The sequence below is a fragment of the Miniopterus natalensis genome, chromosome 1 (genome assembly GCF_054644295.1).
Source record: "Miniopterus natalensis isolate mMinNat1 chromosome 1, mMinNat1.hap1, whole genome shotgun sequence".
NCBI classification, from domain to species: Eukaryota; Metazoa; Chordata; class Mammalia; order Chiroptera; family Miniopteridae; genus Miniopterus; species Miniopterus natalensis.
In genome coordinates, this window is record NC_142081.1 from 68,796,221 (window position 1) to 68,812,376 (window position 16,156).

The following is a 16,156-nucleotide window of genomic DNA, read 5'->3' on the forward strand; positions in this document are numbered from 1 at the left end:
TCTGTCCCGCACCCCTTTCCATGGGGAGAAGGTAAAGCCCCCTGCCAAAAACAGCAGGAGAAACTCTCCCCCTCTGAAGCGATGACAGTAATGCGCCACTGTCCATGCATCTCCAGGGCCTCTCTGCAAAGAGGAGGATGTGCTTTCTTGAGGTGAAGCCATATTTGGGACTCCCTGCTGACTGGAGTAGTTAGGGGGTTTGAGTGTCCTGCCCTGGCACTCTCTTATCCAGGACAAATTTTACCCATCCGTTTGTCCCTGACTCCACATTCTAGTTACTCCCAGCTTCCTTCAAGAACCTCACAGGGTTAAGAGACAGGGGGACTTCGCTAGGCAACCAAAGAAAGTGCAAACTATACATTTACAGAAAGACACTGTCTCTTCTTTCATCATTTATTCCCTCCTCTGAAATGGGAATAAAAGCCCTGCCACATTTATTTCACAAAGCACTGCATAAGGTGGAAAAGGTATAGAAAGGCAAGGTATTATAATAGTCATTGTAGCTATTTTTATTATTACACATCTCCTAGGCTCATAGTTTCATATAACAAAAAACAACAAAATATCTACTAAGCATGTTTCAAAAGCTACTCCAGAGTGCGCTGAAAAGATGGCTACATAAAAGCTCATTAAAATTCAGATTCCCTAGCCCCACCGTAAGCCTACTGAATCAGAACCTTCAAGTGGGGAGCCTGAAGATCTGTATTTTTCAACAAGCTCCCAGGCAATGCTGACAGCCAGGTGTGTGATCCCTATGTGCCCATTCTATGAGCACTGGACAAAACTGTTCAGCTTGGTTTGGACAAAATTTGACCAGCAAGGGGTAGGTTACAGCACAGGTGACTGACAATCATTTTCTAAGGGAATCAGAAGCAAAAATAGTACTTTAGAGGGGTTAAGTTCCTACAGGAGGACCACCAAGAGGGGGAGGGAAGTGGTCGGTGGGAGAAGGAATTGCACTCACCTACAATGATACCGCAGGCACTGACCAATCCGATCTCCTTCTTCAGGCCTACTCCGCCCTCTTCGGACCCCGTCTCTGACTCGCTCCCACCTGGCTGGTTCTTTTCAGTGTTGTTTCGGTGCCTGGCTCCTTTTTCCATCTTTCTCAGTAGGAGTTCAACCTCCAAAAGGTATCTCTCTCTAAATACGAATGGGTGTAAATATATTTACAGAGCGAGCCTTTCCAATGAAAATGTCCTTTTTCAAAATAAGGACCACCCCTATCCTCTTTAGAAAGACACAGGCAGGTAAAAGAGAAAATGGAAATATGTTTCTACTCTGTATGGACACTTTCTCGTCACTCGTGCTTACGAACAAGGAACGTTGTTGTTAAAAGGGAGGGGAAAGAATAGACATAGATATTTAAATACAAAAATAAAACTGTACCAGCTCCTCCGGCTGGAATTCTCCCGGGAGGGATGTAGATCTTCAGAAAGCGGGATGGTTCTGCAATGTGTACCAGGCAGTGGCTTATTTCAGACGCTTCGAAAAGAGATAGTCTGGATTTCCCTCAGCTCTCCCCTTAAGAAAACAGATTTTTATCTCCCCTTTGCCTTTTCTTTTAAGAGGGTAAAAGTACTTTTCATTCACTGAAGGGGAAAAGGGCAATCGTCTGGCACTTCTCTTGCAGAAAAACAACTGTGGATCCGACTGGTTTGCTCTGGATCTTGTTTCCACCTGCTGGGGGTTTCTTTTCCTCTGCTGGTCGTCTGCCTTCCAATTTCCGCAGATGTCCCCTTCTCCGTCGCCGGCCTTCCGTCCTTGCTCCCCCCCTGCCGAGCTCCGCGCTCAGGGCGCCGGCTGCCCCATCTGGGCTGCGGGAGAGCGGCCGCGGCGCCGGGATCGCGCTCCGCTCCTCGCCGGGGGTTTTACGCGCTCCCCTGGCTCCGCCCCCGCCCGGTCCCGGCCTCTCCATCTTCCCTCCGTCTTCTCCCTCCTCTTCAGGGTAAACGTTAGACCGCAAAGAAGATGGGCTGACGTATTTCTCTTCGTAATCGTCTCTTTTCTCCCGTGTCAACTGTTCTGGGAGACTTCAGCAGCCAGTTCAGCGTTACAGGGCGTCCAGCTTCGTCAATAAGGGACTAGTTGTGCAGACGCGTTCATGCTCCGAAAGACACTGGCGAGCGCACTGAAATATTTATGTCTGGATCATCTGAGGATGCTGGAGAGAAGGTTGTAAGGGCATCATCCTCGAGTTTCTGAAAGTAGGAGGCGATCCGCCGGCGGGGGAGGGGAATGGAAAGAATTTCGAATAATGGAAAAGAGGTTCATCTAGTATAATCGTGAACTGTGAAGAGCACAGTGGGAAGGAGCTCACCAGGAAGAGGTGACAGCCTCGTTGTCCGCAGCTCTTATTTAGCGTTAGCTGACACAGGGAGAAAACGACTCCACTCCTAGGCCCAGGAAAGAATGACACAAAATCTGGTGGAATGGGGTCTTTCACAGGTTCTGTTATTTTTTTGCATCTGTAAATTATTTGAAAGGCAGATCTGGGAGAGGATGGGGAGTTATCAGCACCTCTCTGATCGTGAGGCAGATTGTTGATGTTAAGAGATGACGAACTTATGACCATATTAATATTGTGGCTTGGCTTCCCTGCAGAATTTCACTCAGGACTGCTGCCTTAAGCATGAGAGCAATGATGTCTATTTATAATTGTAAAGTACTTTGAAAATAGCAAGAAGCAATACAACAGACATGATAAATCTAAAATACAATTATTTTAAATCTGTATTAAATACATTATGCAAAAGTACTTGATTTTTAAAGCAGATCTGAAAAACAAAGTTCCCCAAGATAACCACTAAGTACAGAAATTTGGTCTCACTTTTTTGGAATATGTTCCAAAAGATTTTGACTTTTAAAGAAAGTAAATACTTCTTTAAAACAGGGACGGTTGAGCTACAGTAGCAAAGTCTTTTCCAAATGGGGTAAAGTCCAACCATCAGTCTTTTCCACTTTGCCCTGTGACCACTCAGCAAGTATTAAGAGATTTCAGAGGTTGAGAGTTCAGCCTCTTCTCCTTCTCTGCCACTTCAAGATATTGCAAATTGAAAGACTCAGCAAAAAAAAAAAAAAAAAAAAAGTAGGGTGTTGTGATGAGAATTTTTAACAGGAAGAACAGACAAGGCAGGGAATATATAGCACAAAATTCCATAGGTGGGGGATGAGTCATGGGAAAAGAAAAATTTTGAATTCCTCTGGCCTTTCCTGACATTAGGAAGCATAGAGGGGAGAGGTAATGGATTTTTTTTTTAAACAATCTGATTTGAAAACTTCTGATCAAATTTCAGCATCAAGGTATAAAATAATCTTTCTGCTTTTCAAACATAAGTTCTTTTCAGAAATGTTTGTATTTTTAATTTAAATTAAGTAGACCTAATATGAGGTAAAACATGAATGCAATGAATTTGAGGTCTCTCACCCAAACCAGTGCAAACTGAGCACAACAAGGTAAGATTTAGCCATCTCAATTTATGAACTAAGAAGCGAAAGGAGGGGGCGGGGTTATGGAATCAAATACATTCTTGGGATATAGTGGTACTAAGCACACCAAATTGGAAAGGAAGTGTTGTTGAAGATTAATATTTCTATTTCTTTAGTACTTGGAGTTTGCAAGTGGCTTATGACTGACTATTAATGGTACAATGTAAAAGCTAGGAAAGGACTCTCCTCCCATCCTTCAACAGGGCTGTTTATTTCTATCATACGGCTCTCTTCAGGTTGGGATGTTTTTGTGAAATAAACCCTAAATGTATTACAATTCCATATGACTAACATTGAACACAGAAGAAAAAAAACTTGGTGTAGTATGTTGAGAAAAATCTATAGGAATGATTAATTGAAGTTTCTTAAATTTGGGGCACTGAATTTGTTTTCATTCATAACTATATTCTACATTCTATCCTTTTATTCTAATTTCTACATTTAAATAGTGCTTTACCATCTACAAACTGTATTATGTACATCTCAATTATTTCCTTACTCATTGAATACTTTGGGTAGACAAGGCAGTTATCTTTTTCTATTATAAAGATTAGAAAGCTGAGGCTCAGAGAAGTGTCTTACCTGAGGTCAAAAACAAGACGCTTGCCTTAGCCAGTTTGGCTGGGTGGTTAAAGCATTGGCCCACAGACTGAAGAGTCCTGGGTTCAATTCCAGCCAAGAGCACATACCTCATTTGTGAGTGTGGGAGGCAACAAATCAATGTGTCTCTCTTGCATCAATGTTTCTCTCTCTCCCTCTCTCCCTCTCTCCCTCTCTCTCTCTCTCTCTCTCCCCCCTTCCACTCTTTCTAAAAAGCAATGGAAAAAATATTCTCTAGTGAGGATTAAAAATTAAAAATAAAAAGACACTTAACCTATTAGACAAGGTGGATATCAATGATTTACACTGAGAACTTTTCCTGGGTGACTATAGCTGTTTGCTGAGGCCTCAGTTTCCTTTGCCTGAAGGAAACAGCAGACCCTTTGATAGGGCCATGTCCACCTCTTCTTGAATTGTTATCATAACTGTATCTTTTAGAGACTCACTTTGAAGCCTACACTTAACATCTGTTCAGTGTGACCCACAGGATTTAATCTGCCCTCCCCACCCTCCCACCTCAATATTTGTCACCCCTTCACATGGTACTTGGTTTGGCCATTTTTTAAGTACTTCAGTACAACTCTGTTTCCAATATCTGGGTGACTGTTTCCTGTTGTTTTGCATGCTTAAGATGGAAAGAAAAAGAAATTGATTCTTTTAACCAAGGAAAGGGTAAGTAAGAGGGTCATTTTCTTATGCATATGGATTTAGGAAGAGAAAGGTTGCGTAAGGCTGACATCTACTGCATAAAGAGGAATATGGCATGGGGACATGCTTCTATAACAGTTAAAAACACTGTCATGTTCCAATATGTTCCCTTTTTGAAACAATAGGTAAGAAATATCTGTTAATGCAAAGAAATAGAGCACAAAGCTCATTCACTCCATTCTTGATTTTATTTTTTCTGGACCCAATAGATAAGCACTCTATTCTTATTCTTTAAAACAGAGCTATGAAGTCTGAGGTCACTAACAAAGGACCCAAATCTATTTCTGGAGGAAACTCACAGTCCATGCTCCCACTCCACTCTTCTTCTTGCATGTATATGCCCAGAGTCAGAGGAAACCCTGATTTCAGTTAAAGACAGCTTTCTTCCTCAAGTCCCTGTGACCACTGTCTACGGTTGAACAGTGGCTTCATGAGCTAGTGGTTCTAGGAGCCTTTATTTCATAAAAAATGGAAAGCAGATGAAAATTAGTGAGCAAAGAGGAAGGAAATAAAAAAAGAAAATGCCAATACAAGTCAGAAAGAAAGAAAAGATAAAATGTGGAGATGCAATCAGTTAGTAAGCCCTTTTTAGTATATGCCTTTTGGAAATATTCGTAAGTGCAAAGGAAGTTGTATCTCCTAGGGTTTATGCTGTCCTGAGAATTTGGATGAAGTGACTCTGTTTTGTCATAATGGTCAATTAATTCATGCTCTTCTGGAGATAATGATGAATCCTTGCTCTAACACTAGTAACAAAAATTCCAGCAAATTACTCTTCTGTCTACTGCACTTGGCTGGATTCCATGGAGCCAGCCCAGCACTAGTGGGAAAGAAATAAAGATGCATTCCCTGAGGCAGGTTGCACTTCCTTAACTTCTTGGCTGGCTGGGCCCAATCTGCCACTGGGCCTTGGTATTATATGGATTTAGGTGACTCCAGTTCCGAGTGTTTAAATATGAAAATTTCCATATCTTAATTGGTTTTCACTGAGGATTACTCTCTATCAAAGATGAGGGCTCATATCTATTTATTTATTTATTTAATTTTAAACACTTACAGCAGAGCCCGGCAGGGCGTGGCTCAGTAGTTGAGCGTCCACCTAGGATCCAGGTGATCAGGGTTCGATTCCAGGTCAGGGCACATGCCCGGGTTGTGGGCTCGAGCAACGACTCTCTCATCATTGATGTTTCTATCTCTCTCTCTCCCCCTCCTTTCCTCTGTCTGAAATCAATAAAGATATATTTTTAAAAAATAATAAAAATAATAATAAATTAAAAACTTACAGTAGAAAGTGTAAAATGAGGAATCCTTATTTATAGCTCAAAAAAAATAATTTGCTGTTGTTTCTGACAATGCAATACATATTGAGAAAGCACAGCTGCTTTTAAATCTAACACAATACAAAAGCAGCTAGGTACCCAACAAATGCCTTTTATCATTATCAACTACAAATATTAACATTTTAAAGAGATATGCCTTTCTCCTCTGAACTATGGCTAATACACCAAAAAATAATAAATTGTTCCCACAGTTGATGAAACTTTTTATGTCCATGGAATTTTGTTTTCTTAACAAAGCCTGATGCTACAGGAGGGCTTATATCTTTTAGGATAGTGGAAGATAAGTTCCTTGAGGTCACAAATTTGTTCTGTTCACTTCTGTAACACCAGTAACTAAAGTGGTGACTGGCACTCAATAAATATGATTGATTGAATGAATGAATGAATGAATAAAAGGTGATGTGCAATAAGGCATAATAAATAATTAATTAAATAATAACGGATGGACTGATGGACTCACTGTAGTGAGGTGTAGCTCTCAGTGCCTGAAGAGGAGCTGGATTGTAGAACGAGGAAAAAAAACATGATCAAAGATTTGACTTTGAAGATTATTTCACATAGAGCACAGATCTTGAGCAGGATTTCAACAATGCCCAGCAATCCTAACATTGTCCTGTAGTCAGCTGACCTTTCCATTTACATCCCCACCCCACCCCAAAAAACAAACACCATCCCCCAAATCCTCACTTCCAGTTGACCGTCTTGCCTATTATTTCATGGAGAAAATAAAAATCGCAGGAGCATAGATGAGACTGATGAATGTCAGAGGGATGGAGGAGGGCGGGTGGGTGGAGGGGGAGAGAGTAACCAAAGAATTTATATGCATATATGCACAACCCAAGTACACGGACAATGGTGGGGAGAGGGACTGGGGAGGGGGATGGGGTGGAATGGGTCATTGGGGAGAAAAGGGGACATTTGTAATATTTTAAACAAAAATTTAAAAATAAATAAAAATTAAAAAATAAATTAGAAAAATAAATAAAAATTAAAAATCGCAGAAAGATATCTTCCACATCCTCCAACCACTAATTCTGTTAATTTGCCTATTGATTTACCCACATATTCTGACTCCCCTCCCATAGAAATGGATGTGCTGTCTGTGCTCCTATGTATCTCCCTGACTTGTGCACGAGCTTCCTTGTCCTCTCTCACCTATTCAGGGACTTTGCTCTTGCAATTATTCCTCTCTCTTGCACCATCAATTTTTCGCTCTTTAGGGGATTATTCCTGTAAGCCCACAAACATGCTGTAATAGCTCCCATTAAACAACAACAAAAACCTAACAGAACTTCCCTTGGCTCAATATTTCTTTTCAGCTGCCACCCAACTTCTCTTCTCCCCTGTTTTCGCTTCTTCACCTCCATTCATGCTTGAATCCACTACATTTAAGCTTTCATTCCCATCACTCTGCTGAATCAGTTCTTGCCAAAGTCACCAATAGTCACATACGGATAGTCACCACAATCTTGTGGTCATTTTTCAGTCTTCATCTTACTGATCTCACAGCAGCATGGCTCCTGGGCATCCACTCTCCTGGCTTTCCCCTTTCTCACTCATCTCTTCTTAGGCTCCTCAGCTGATCCTTTTCTCTTCCCAGCCCCTCCTCTTCTCTACCTGCCCTCATTAACTGGGTGATCTCATCCAGTCTTATGACTTCCAGTAGCATCTCTACACTGGTATTTCCCAGGTATATAGATCCAGCCCTCATCTCTCTCATAAACTCTAGAGTCAGCTTATCTATCTTACCTGTCTATTTGATGTCTATTTGGATATTTTTTTAAAAATATGTCTTTTACTGATTCCAGAGAGAGGAAGGGAGAGAGAAAGGGAGATAGAAACATCAATGATGAGAGAGTCATTGATTGACTGTCTCCTGCAGGACCCCTACTGGGATCAAGCCCTAAACCTGGGCATGTGTCCTGACGGAATCAAACCGTGATCTCCTGGATCATAGGTTCCAGGAGAGCCACACCGGCCGGGCTCTGCTTGGATATTTACTAAACATCTCAAATTTAACGTGTCCAGAGCCTGCATACCCCCCCAAACCTGCTCTTCCTCCAGTATTCACCATTTTAGAACATGGCACTAATTGATCAGACCAAATATCTTAAAGTCGGCCTTGATTTATCTTCCTCTCACATACCCTACATTTGATTTGTCAACCAATCCTATTAACTGTAGATTTAAATTTATCTAGAAATGAATCACTTCTTACCATCTCCACTGCTACGTAGCATCTTAGTTGATCACCACCTCATCATCAGCTTTCACCTGGACTATTTCAATAGCTTACTAATTAGTGTCCCTGTTTCCACACTTGTTCTCCTACAAATGGCCTCCTACACACTATTGTCAACACAGTAGCCAGAATGATCTTTTATAATCATAAGTCAGGTCGTGTCATTCCTCTGCTCAAAACCCTCCGATGGCTGCCCATCACACCTAATTAGAATTAAATCTAAAAGTGTCTCTATCATCGCCCCGGTGACCACTCCAAAATCATATCCTGCTGCTCTTTCTTCCATTTACTCCCAGACTCCTAGGCCTCCTTACTATTCTTTGAACACTGAGCTCTGCCTGCCTGAGGGTTTTGCACTAGCTGGAGCCTCTGTCAGGAACACTCTTTCTCCACACAGTCACTCGCCTTGCTCCCTCATTTTATATACTTCCCTCAGCAAATGTTGCTACTCACAAAGAATTTCTTTGACCACCCAATAGAAAATCAGTCTCTATTCCATCAACCAGACCTTGTTTTTTATCATCATTACCTTATATTATTTGTTTGCTTGTTTCTTCGTTGTTTGTCCTTCCTATTAGCATGTAAGTTCCAGATTAATGGATTTTTTAAAAGTGGGGCAATGATATTATCGCCATGGTTAGAGTACTTATCTTTTAGAAATATTTGCCAATATATTTATGGATGGAATAATATATCTTGGATTCACTTTAAAATAATATAGGAAGAGGGATGGAGAAGTAGATTATTAATGAAAGAATAGCAACTATGAGCAGATAATGTTTAAGCTGGACGGTGGGTAAATAGGAGTCCCTTACACTATCTTCTCTGGTTTTGTATATGTTTAAAATTTTCCATACAAACAAACAAACAAACAAACAACCTTGGCTTATTTCTTCACCATTATCACCCTAATGCCTAGAGCAGGGCTTAGCATATAGAAGGAACTTAATAAATACATATTTATTCAATAGTTATTGAGTATTGAATCAGTTAAGAAAGTAAAGGCAGCCTTAGCCAGTTTGGCTCAGTGGTTGGAGCATTGGACTTCGAACTGAAGGGTCTTGGGTTCCATTCTGGCCAAGGGCTTCGATGTTTCTCTTTCTCTCTCTCTCTCTCTCCCTTCTACTCTCTCTGAAAAGCAATGGAAAAAATGTCCTTGGGTGAGAATTAAAAAAAAAAAAAAGTAAAGGCATATTTTCAATATAAATTTTAATTATTTACTGCCAATTATTGGAAACCTAAACTCTAAGTTCCAAAGGAGGATTTTACAAAGAATACTTCCTTCCAAGCCTTGCATCCAAGATTGTCCTAATTGTGGGACTGCCAAAAACTAGAGTGGCTAATTTGGTGAAAACTATGCCTTTAATTGTTTGTCTTAAAACCAATTTTTTTAAGTTTATTTATTTTTCCTTTTTATAGAATTGAGATAGAACAGTGAGAAGTTGTACAATGTGCTGCTCAATATAAAATGGCATCTCTTTCAATCTAGTTAACCTTCATTAAAGTTAAGAAATGTAAAAAAGAAAAAGCTATTTCAGAATAGTTACATGGAGAGGCAATTCTGCAATCTTAATAAAGAAAGTCATATAATTATCAAAATTGAGCAAAAGATACTTAGTTTTCTTGACCACATCTCCATATTTGATCTGTGGACAGCTGTTGTTTCAAATGATTTTATTAATGCAACAACATTTTGAAGAATGTATGAGCACTAAATTGGTTTCATTATGAGTTTTCTAAAATTTTTTTTTTATTTTTATTTTATTTTTCATTACTTTTCAGAGAGAGTGGAAGGGAAAGAGAAACATTGATGTGAGAGAGAGACATCGATTGGTTGCCTCTGCATGAGCCCTGACCAGGGCCAGGGATCTAGCCCGCAACCAAGGTACGTGCCCTTGGCTGGAATCAAACCCGGGGCCTTTCACTCCATAGGCCGACGCTCTAACCACTGATCCAAACTGGCCAGGGTTAAAATTTTTGTTTTTAAAAGGAATTCAATAGTTAAATTAGCTACAAATTGGAAATGTCCATAAGACCAATTTTTAATAACTATATCTTTATTTATTTTTACCTCTTTCTCATATCATAATTAACTGTGATCTTCTATATTAGAAATGCATAGCTAAATTGGGAAGGAAATACAAAAGTCTAGTTAGGTGAAAATGTATGGACCCAATCACTTGAAATTTTTGCCAGGCTATAGTGTGGAGCTCACTGATGTAGAGTATAAAACCCATAGTAAGAGAATATAGTCTTTCAGGAAATTTCTAATATTACAGTTTATTAGATTAATGGAGAAAAAAATGCTAATAGAAATTGGATTATGTATAACTGGGTGTGCTCAGTTAATTTCATTAACATATTCAGTTAATATTGATCAATTGTTTACTGTGCTAGATACTGGGAATATAATGGTGAACCAAGTCTATCTGCCTTCAAGGACCTCAAGGCCTCAAGAGCTGTGATGATTAATTTTATGTGTCAACTTGACTGGCCACAAGATACCCAGATTAAACATTATTTCTGGGTGTGCCTGTGAGGTTGTTTCCAGATGAGTTAGTATTTGATTTGGTGGACTCAATTAAGTCAATTGCCCTCCCCAAGTAAGTGAGCATAATCCAATCTGTTGAGGGCCTGAATGGGACAAAAGGCAGGGGAAGAAAGAACAAGCCCTTTTTTTGCTTCCTATGTGCCTGGTTGAGTTGTGATGTCTCATCTCCTCTTTTCTAGCCTTTGGATTGGGATTTAAACTAATGGTTCACCTGGTTGTCAGGCTTTTAGACTCAGACTGAATTATACCACCAGCGTGCCTGACTCTTCAGCTTGCAGATGGCAGATGGCAGAACTCCTCAACCTCCTTAAATGCATGAACCAATCTGTCATGAGTCTCTCTCCCTCCCCCCCCTTTCTCTCTCTCTTCTCAAAGTCCAGGTTCAACTTAGTTACCTGGACTGCTCAACAAATGATCCCTGGACATGTGAGGAAAGCTCCGACATGAAAGCCATAGACAATAACAAACATAGATGATACAAGGAGCAGAAGAAAGCTTCCAAAAAATTATAGTTCATATACTCAGAAAGGGTGCTTAGAATGAGAACAATATAGAACCCAGCTCTGAGTCCTGGTATTAACCCCATTAGGTCATACCAGTCCGTGGGTTCTAAACCAAATTCCTCTCAGTTCCCCAGGCAAAGCTGTTCTTTTTCCTGTGTTCCCCGTTCCAAACCATGGCCATAGCTTAGTGCTCTCATAGCATCATGCTCTTAGCCACAAAGGCCCGAGGACTTCACCTTTTCCCTCCTTCTCCCTTTGTAGCCCCATATCCTATTGGTCACCAAGTCCTGTGAGTTCTGTCTCTGAAAATTGTCTCATAGCTGTCTTGTTATCCCATAACTACTACCCTATTCTAGAACTACCCATATCTCTTCTATTGCACTAGCCTACCAACTAATCTCCGTGTCTGTATGTGACCTTCCATCCCTTCATTCTGGCCCCAGAGTTATGTTTTATAAAATATGGGGCTGATCATGTTTCTCTCCTGCTCAAAACCTCGGATGGTTCTCCATTGTATACAGCAGTGGTTTCTAAGGCTGGCTGAGCGGGAATCACAATCATCTGCGGAACCTTTAAAATATGTACTTGGCACAGGGATAGTGCTTAATAAATTCTCAGGTTGACCTTCTCCTCTGGTATCGCCTGGTGGCAACTCCAAGTAGTGACCCACAAAGTTCCCTCTGAGATTCTAATTCGATGGATCTGTCTATTGCTTGGGGGAACCACTAGCTTAGAAAATAAAGTCTAGACTCATGTATAGAAGCTTCAATCCATCTCTCTGTTTTTCTCATAACATCTTTTCCTTCACCATTCCTCTTGATGTCTCACTCAGTCACACTGGACCACCCTGTACTTTCCCATGCAGATGCTTTTACTGATGCTTTTCCTGCCTGGAATGTCCCTCCCCTTCACCTCTGCGTTGTTTAAAGCTCATTCAAATACTCATTCCTCTAGGAAACCGGCCTTAATTAGCCTGATCTCACTCAGTTGGCGTGGCTCAGTGGTTGAGTACTGACCCATGATCCAGGAGATTGTGGTTCAATTCCCGGTCGGGGCACATGCCTGGGTTGCGGGCTCAATCCCCAGTGTGTGTGTGTGTGGGGGGGGGGCTGTGCAGGAAGCAACTGATCAATGATTCTCTAATCACTGATGTTTCTATCTCTCTCTCAACCTCTCCCTTCCTCTCTCTGAAATCAATAAAGATATAATTTTTAAAAAAATTAACCTGATCTTTCTTTTCTCTGTGTTCTCACAGCATTTCATACTTCCTCAGGGAAGCCTTTCCAGATGCTCTCATAATTCCTGGCCTTTTTGTCTTTTATGACAGTACTTAATGTATTTAATGGTTATATATTTATTCGTGAGGTTTTTAAAAAATGTCTTTTTCTCCTATACTGGAAGTGGCTTGAAGGAAAGAGCCATATCGGTTACTATGTACAGTTGGTACATAATATAGAAGCTCAATACTATTTATTGGCTAGGTGAATTAGTGTTTCTGAAATGAACACATATTCTGCTTTGTAGTGGGTGAAATTGTATATACATTTGGTTGGATTCCCTATTAGGTCACAGGCTTTTTGAAGGGATAGATAATTCTTACGTCTTTGCACCTCACCCCTATCCCCACCTAACTCTGTTCCTGGGATATAGTAGGTGCTCAAGTAAAATTGCCCTGATATAGCCCCAGAAGCCAGGAAACCCAAGACTTTTTCTTCTTCTTTGCTGTATCCCCAGTGGCTACAATAGTGCTTGGTCTGTGGCATTTGCTCAGGAAATACCTGTTGAATGGATAATTTAATTGCCAAATGGATCCTTGTCATACAGTACCAAGTGGTGGCAACTTTATATAACCACCGATCTTCATTTTATCCTGAAATTTCTCTTTTCCCATTGAAATGAATTTCCTGTTTGAGTATGCTAAAGTGGATCTGGAAGCAAGGCAAGATCTCCCTTTACTTTACTATTCCATTATTTCCTTCATTAATTCATCACTTATCAAATACTTACTGAGCACCTACTACAGATCAGACACTGTGGAAGGACTGTAGTCCCAAAGTGAAGATATTGTCTCTGTCTGGTTAAAGAGAGAGAGAAGTTAACAATTATAACACGGTGGGACAAAGGCCTTGAGAGAGATCTACAAAGGATGCCTTGGGAATGCCCTTTGTGGACAGGGCAGAGTAGGCATCTGGAGAAAGTGATTTCTGATCTGAGCCTGGAAGGACAAATAAAAGTTAATCAGGATGATATGCCAAGCAAAGGAAACAGTTTGCACAAAAGCACACAGGTGAGAGAGCATGATTTAAATACAATGTGACTGAAGTGCACAGTGCTTTTGGTTAAACATTAAGAGATGCAAAAAAGAAACGTAGATCATGAAGGTTTTGAGTACCATGCTCAGTAAATTGTCTTGGAAGTGTTGAATGGTTTTAGGCAGAATAGTGATTGAATCTGGCAGCAGGGATAGGATGCAATGGAATTGGGCAAATCTAGAGTTAGGGAGCAATTAGAGTACTCAAAGCAAGGAATAAAGAGGAACTAAAAGGCCCAGCCAATGTGGCTCAGTTGGTTGGAGCGTGGTCCTGTGCACCAAAAAGGTTCAGGTTTGATTCCTGGCCAGGGAGTAAAAAAAAGAGGGACGTAAGGAAAGCAAGAATTACAAGAATGAAAAGATGATGGATTTAAGATACCTTTATAAAATGTACGTAATTGATGAACACTTGTAAAAAATTGCTTTTAGAAATAACTGCATGGTTGCTCAAAGATAAATGAATAAAGATGTTTAATACAGCATATTTTTGCAATAGTTAAAAATTGAAAGCACTCTGTGTCCATCCATATGGGATCAACAATTTAATTAATGTATAATTGTATAATTTAATTATAATTAAAGCATCTTTAAAAAGAATAATGTATAAAGATAAAAAATAAATATTAACAATAAACAAACTGTAGAGTTATGTATAATATCACATTTTGTATAAATGTATATAACATATATTTGTGTTGTTTGTTGGTATATGGATTGAAAGAAATTCTGGAAACATTTGTATAAATGCTGTCAACCATGTTTGTCTTTGGGGAATAAGACCAAGGGTGATGGGCTTTCACTTTCCAATTTATAAACTTGTGTTTTAGTTTTTTTTACATAAATAACTAAATGCAACATGTGATCCTGGATAGGAAAACATGTTTTCTTTCTTTCTTTCTATAAAGGTCATACATGGAACAATTGGTGAAATTTGAATAAGGTTTCTAGATTAGATAATAGTATCATATCAATGTTACTTTCTTGATTTTGGTAATGGTACTATGTACATGCAAGAGAACGTACTTGTTTATGGGAAATGGGGCATTATGTCTGAAACATTCTAAAATGGAACAGCAAATGTGGTAAAATGTTAACATTTGGGGAGCCAGGTTTAAAATAAACAGGAATTATTCTATCTTTGCACTTTTCTGTAAGTCTGAAATGATAAAATTAAATGTTTTTTAAAAAGGTATAGAACAGATTATAAAGTATGCTGCCATTTGTGTGTGTGGAAAAATGGAATATAAATATATTTGTGTGTGTATATATTTGTAAATATACAAATGATCTATGAAAAGACACACAAGAACAAGCACTATTAATGGCCTTTGGAAATGAAAATTTGGTGGCTGGGAACAGGAAAAAGGAAGACAAATTTTTCATTGTATGTTCTTTGATACCTTTTAATTTTCACTTAGTAAATAATTTGCCTATCAAAAATAGATACAATTTAAAGTAATAAAACATTTTGTATAATGGAGAATTTCAAACATACTCAAAAGTAGAGAGAATGTGCAGTGAACACATACCCCAATCATTACCCAGAGCCCACAATTATCAAGATTTTGCCACATTGCTTTATCTGCACCACCACCACCCCCACTTCTTTTGTTTGCTTTGTTGAAGTATTTTTTTAAAAATTCCTGATATCATTCCATCCCTACATATTCTAGTAAGCTTCTCTTTAAAATATGCCCTGGCCAGTTTGGCTCAGTGGTTAGAGCATCGGCCAGTAGACTGAGGGGTCCTCGGTTCTATTCTTGCCAAGGGCACGTACCTCAGTTGCAGGCTCGATCCCCAGCCCGTCAGAGTGCCTGTGGGAGGCAACCAACCGATGTGTCTCTCTCACATCGATGCTTCTCTCTGCCCCTCTCCTTCCACTCTCTCTGAAAAGCAATGGAAAAAATATCCTTGGGTGAGGGTTAAAAAAAAATGTTCACAATGATCTGAATAGGCTATTAAAATACTACTCCCTTTTCTAACTACATATTTTGGTGAGTCAAGATCTTCTTCACACACTTCAGCCAAAACAGCATACTGCAACAGAGTCAACGCAGAAGCAGATATGAGAACCCAGATAATTTATATTAAGTCAGTAAGACATTATAAAACTGTAAATAATGCCACTCTTCTTACTAAATTTATTTTATTTTGGAAAGTATAGTTATTTTTCATAAATTATGTTAATATTTAATGGGTTTATTATTGTTTTCAAATGAATTAATAAATAAATATTTTTAAATTTCTCAATTTTAGTTGTTAATATGGTAAATGTTGATAGATACAATCCATATAAGCAAAAGCTCTTTGGGGAGGGGTCTTCAATAATTTTTATAGTGTAGCCCAGCTGGGCGTGGCTCAGCAGCTGAGCATCAACCTAGGATCCAGGAGATCGTGGTTCGATTCCCGGTC

The 16,156-nt window shown here is 39.6% G+C and overlaps 1 protein-coding gene across 1 annotated transcript in view; it reads right to left on the minus strand.

Moving 5' to 3' along the window:
- Positions 1-1,776, minus strand: part of SLC7A8 (solute carrier family 7 member 8) — a 47,841-nt gene extending 46,065 nt beyond the window's left edge. The window contains exon 1 of the mRNA XM_016205822.2: positions 965-1,776. Within this exon, the coding sequence (XP_016061308.1) occupies positions 965-1,103 (139 nt within the window). The 5' untranslated portion in view covers positions 1,104-1,776. The remainder of the gene's footprint in view (positions 1-964) is intronic.
- Between the last annotated feature and the right edge of the window lie 14,380 nt (positions 1,777-16,156).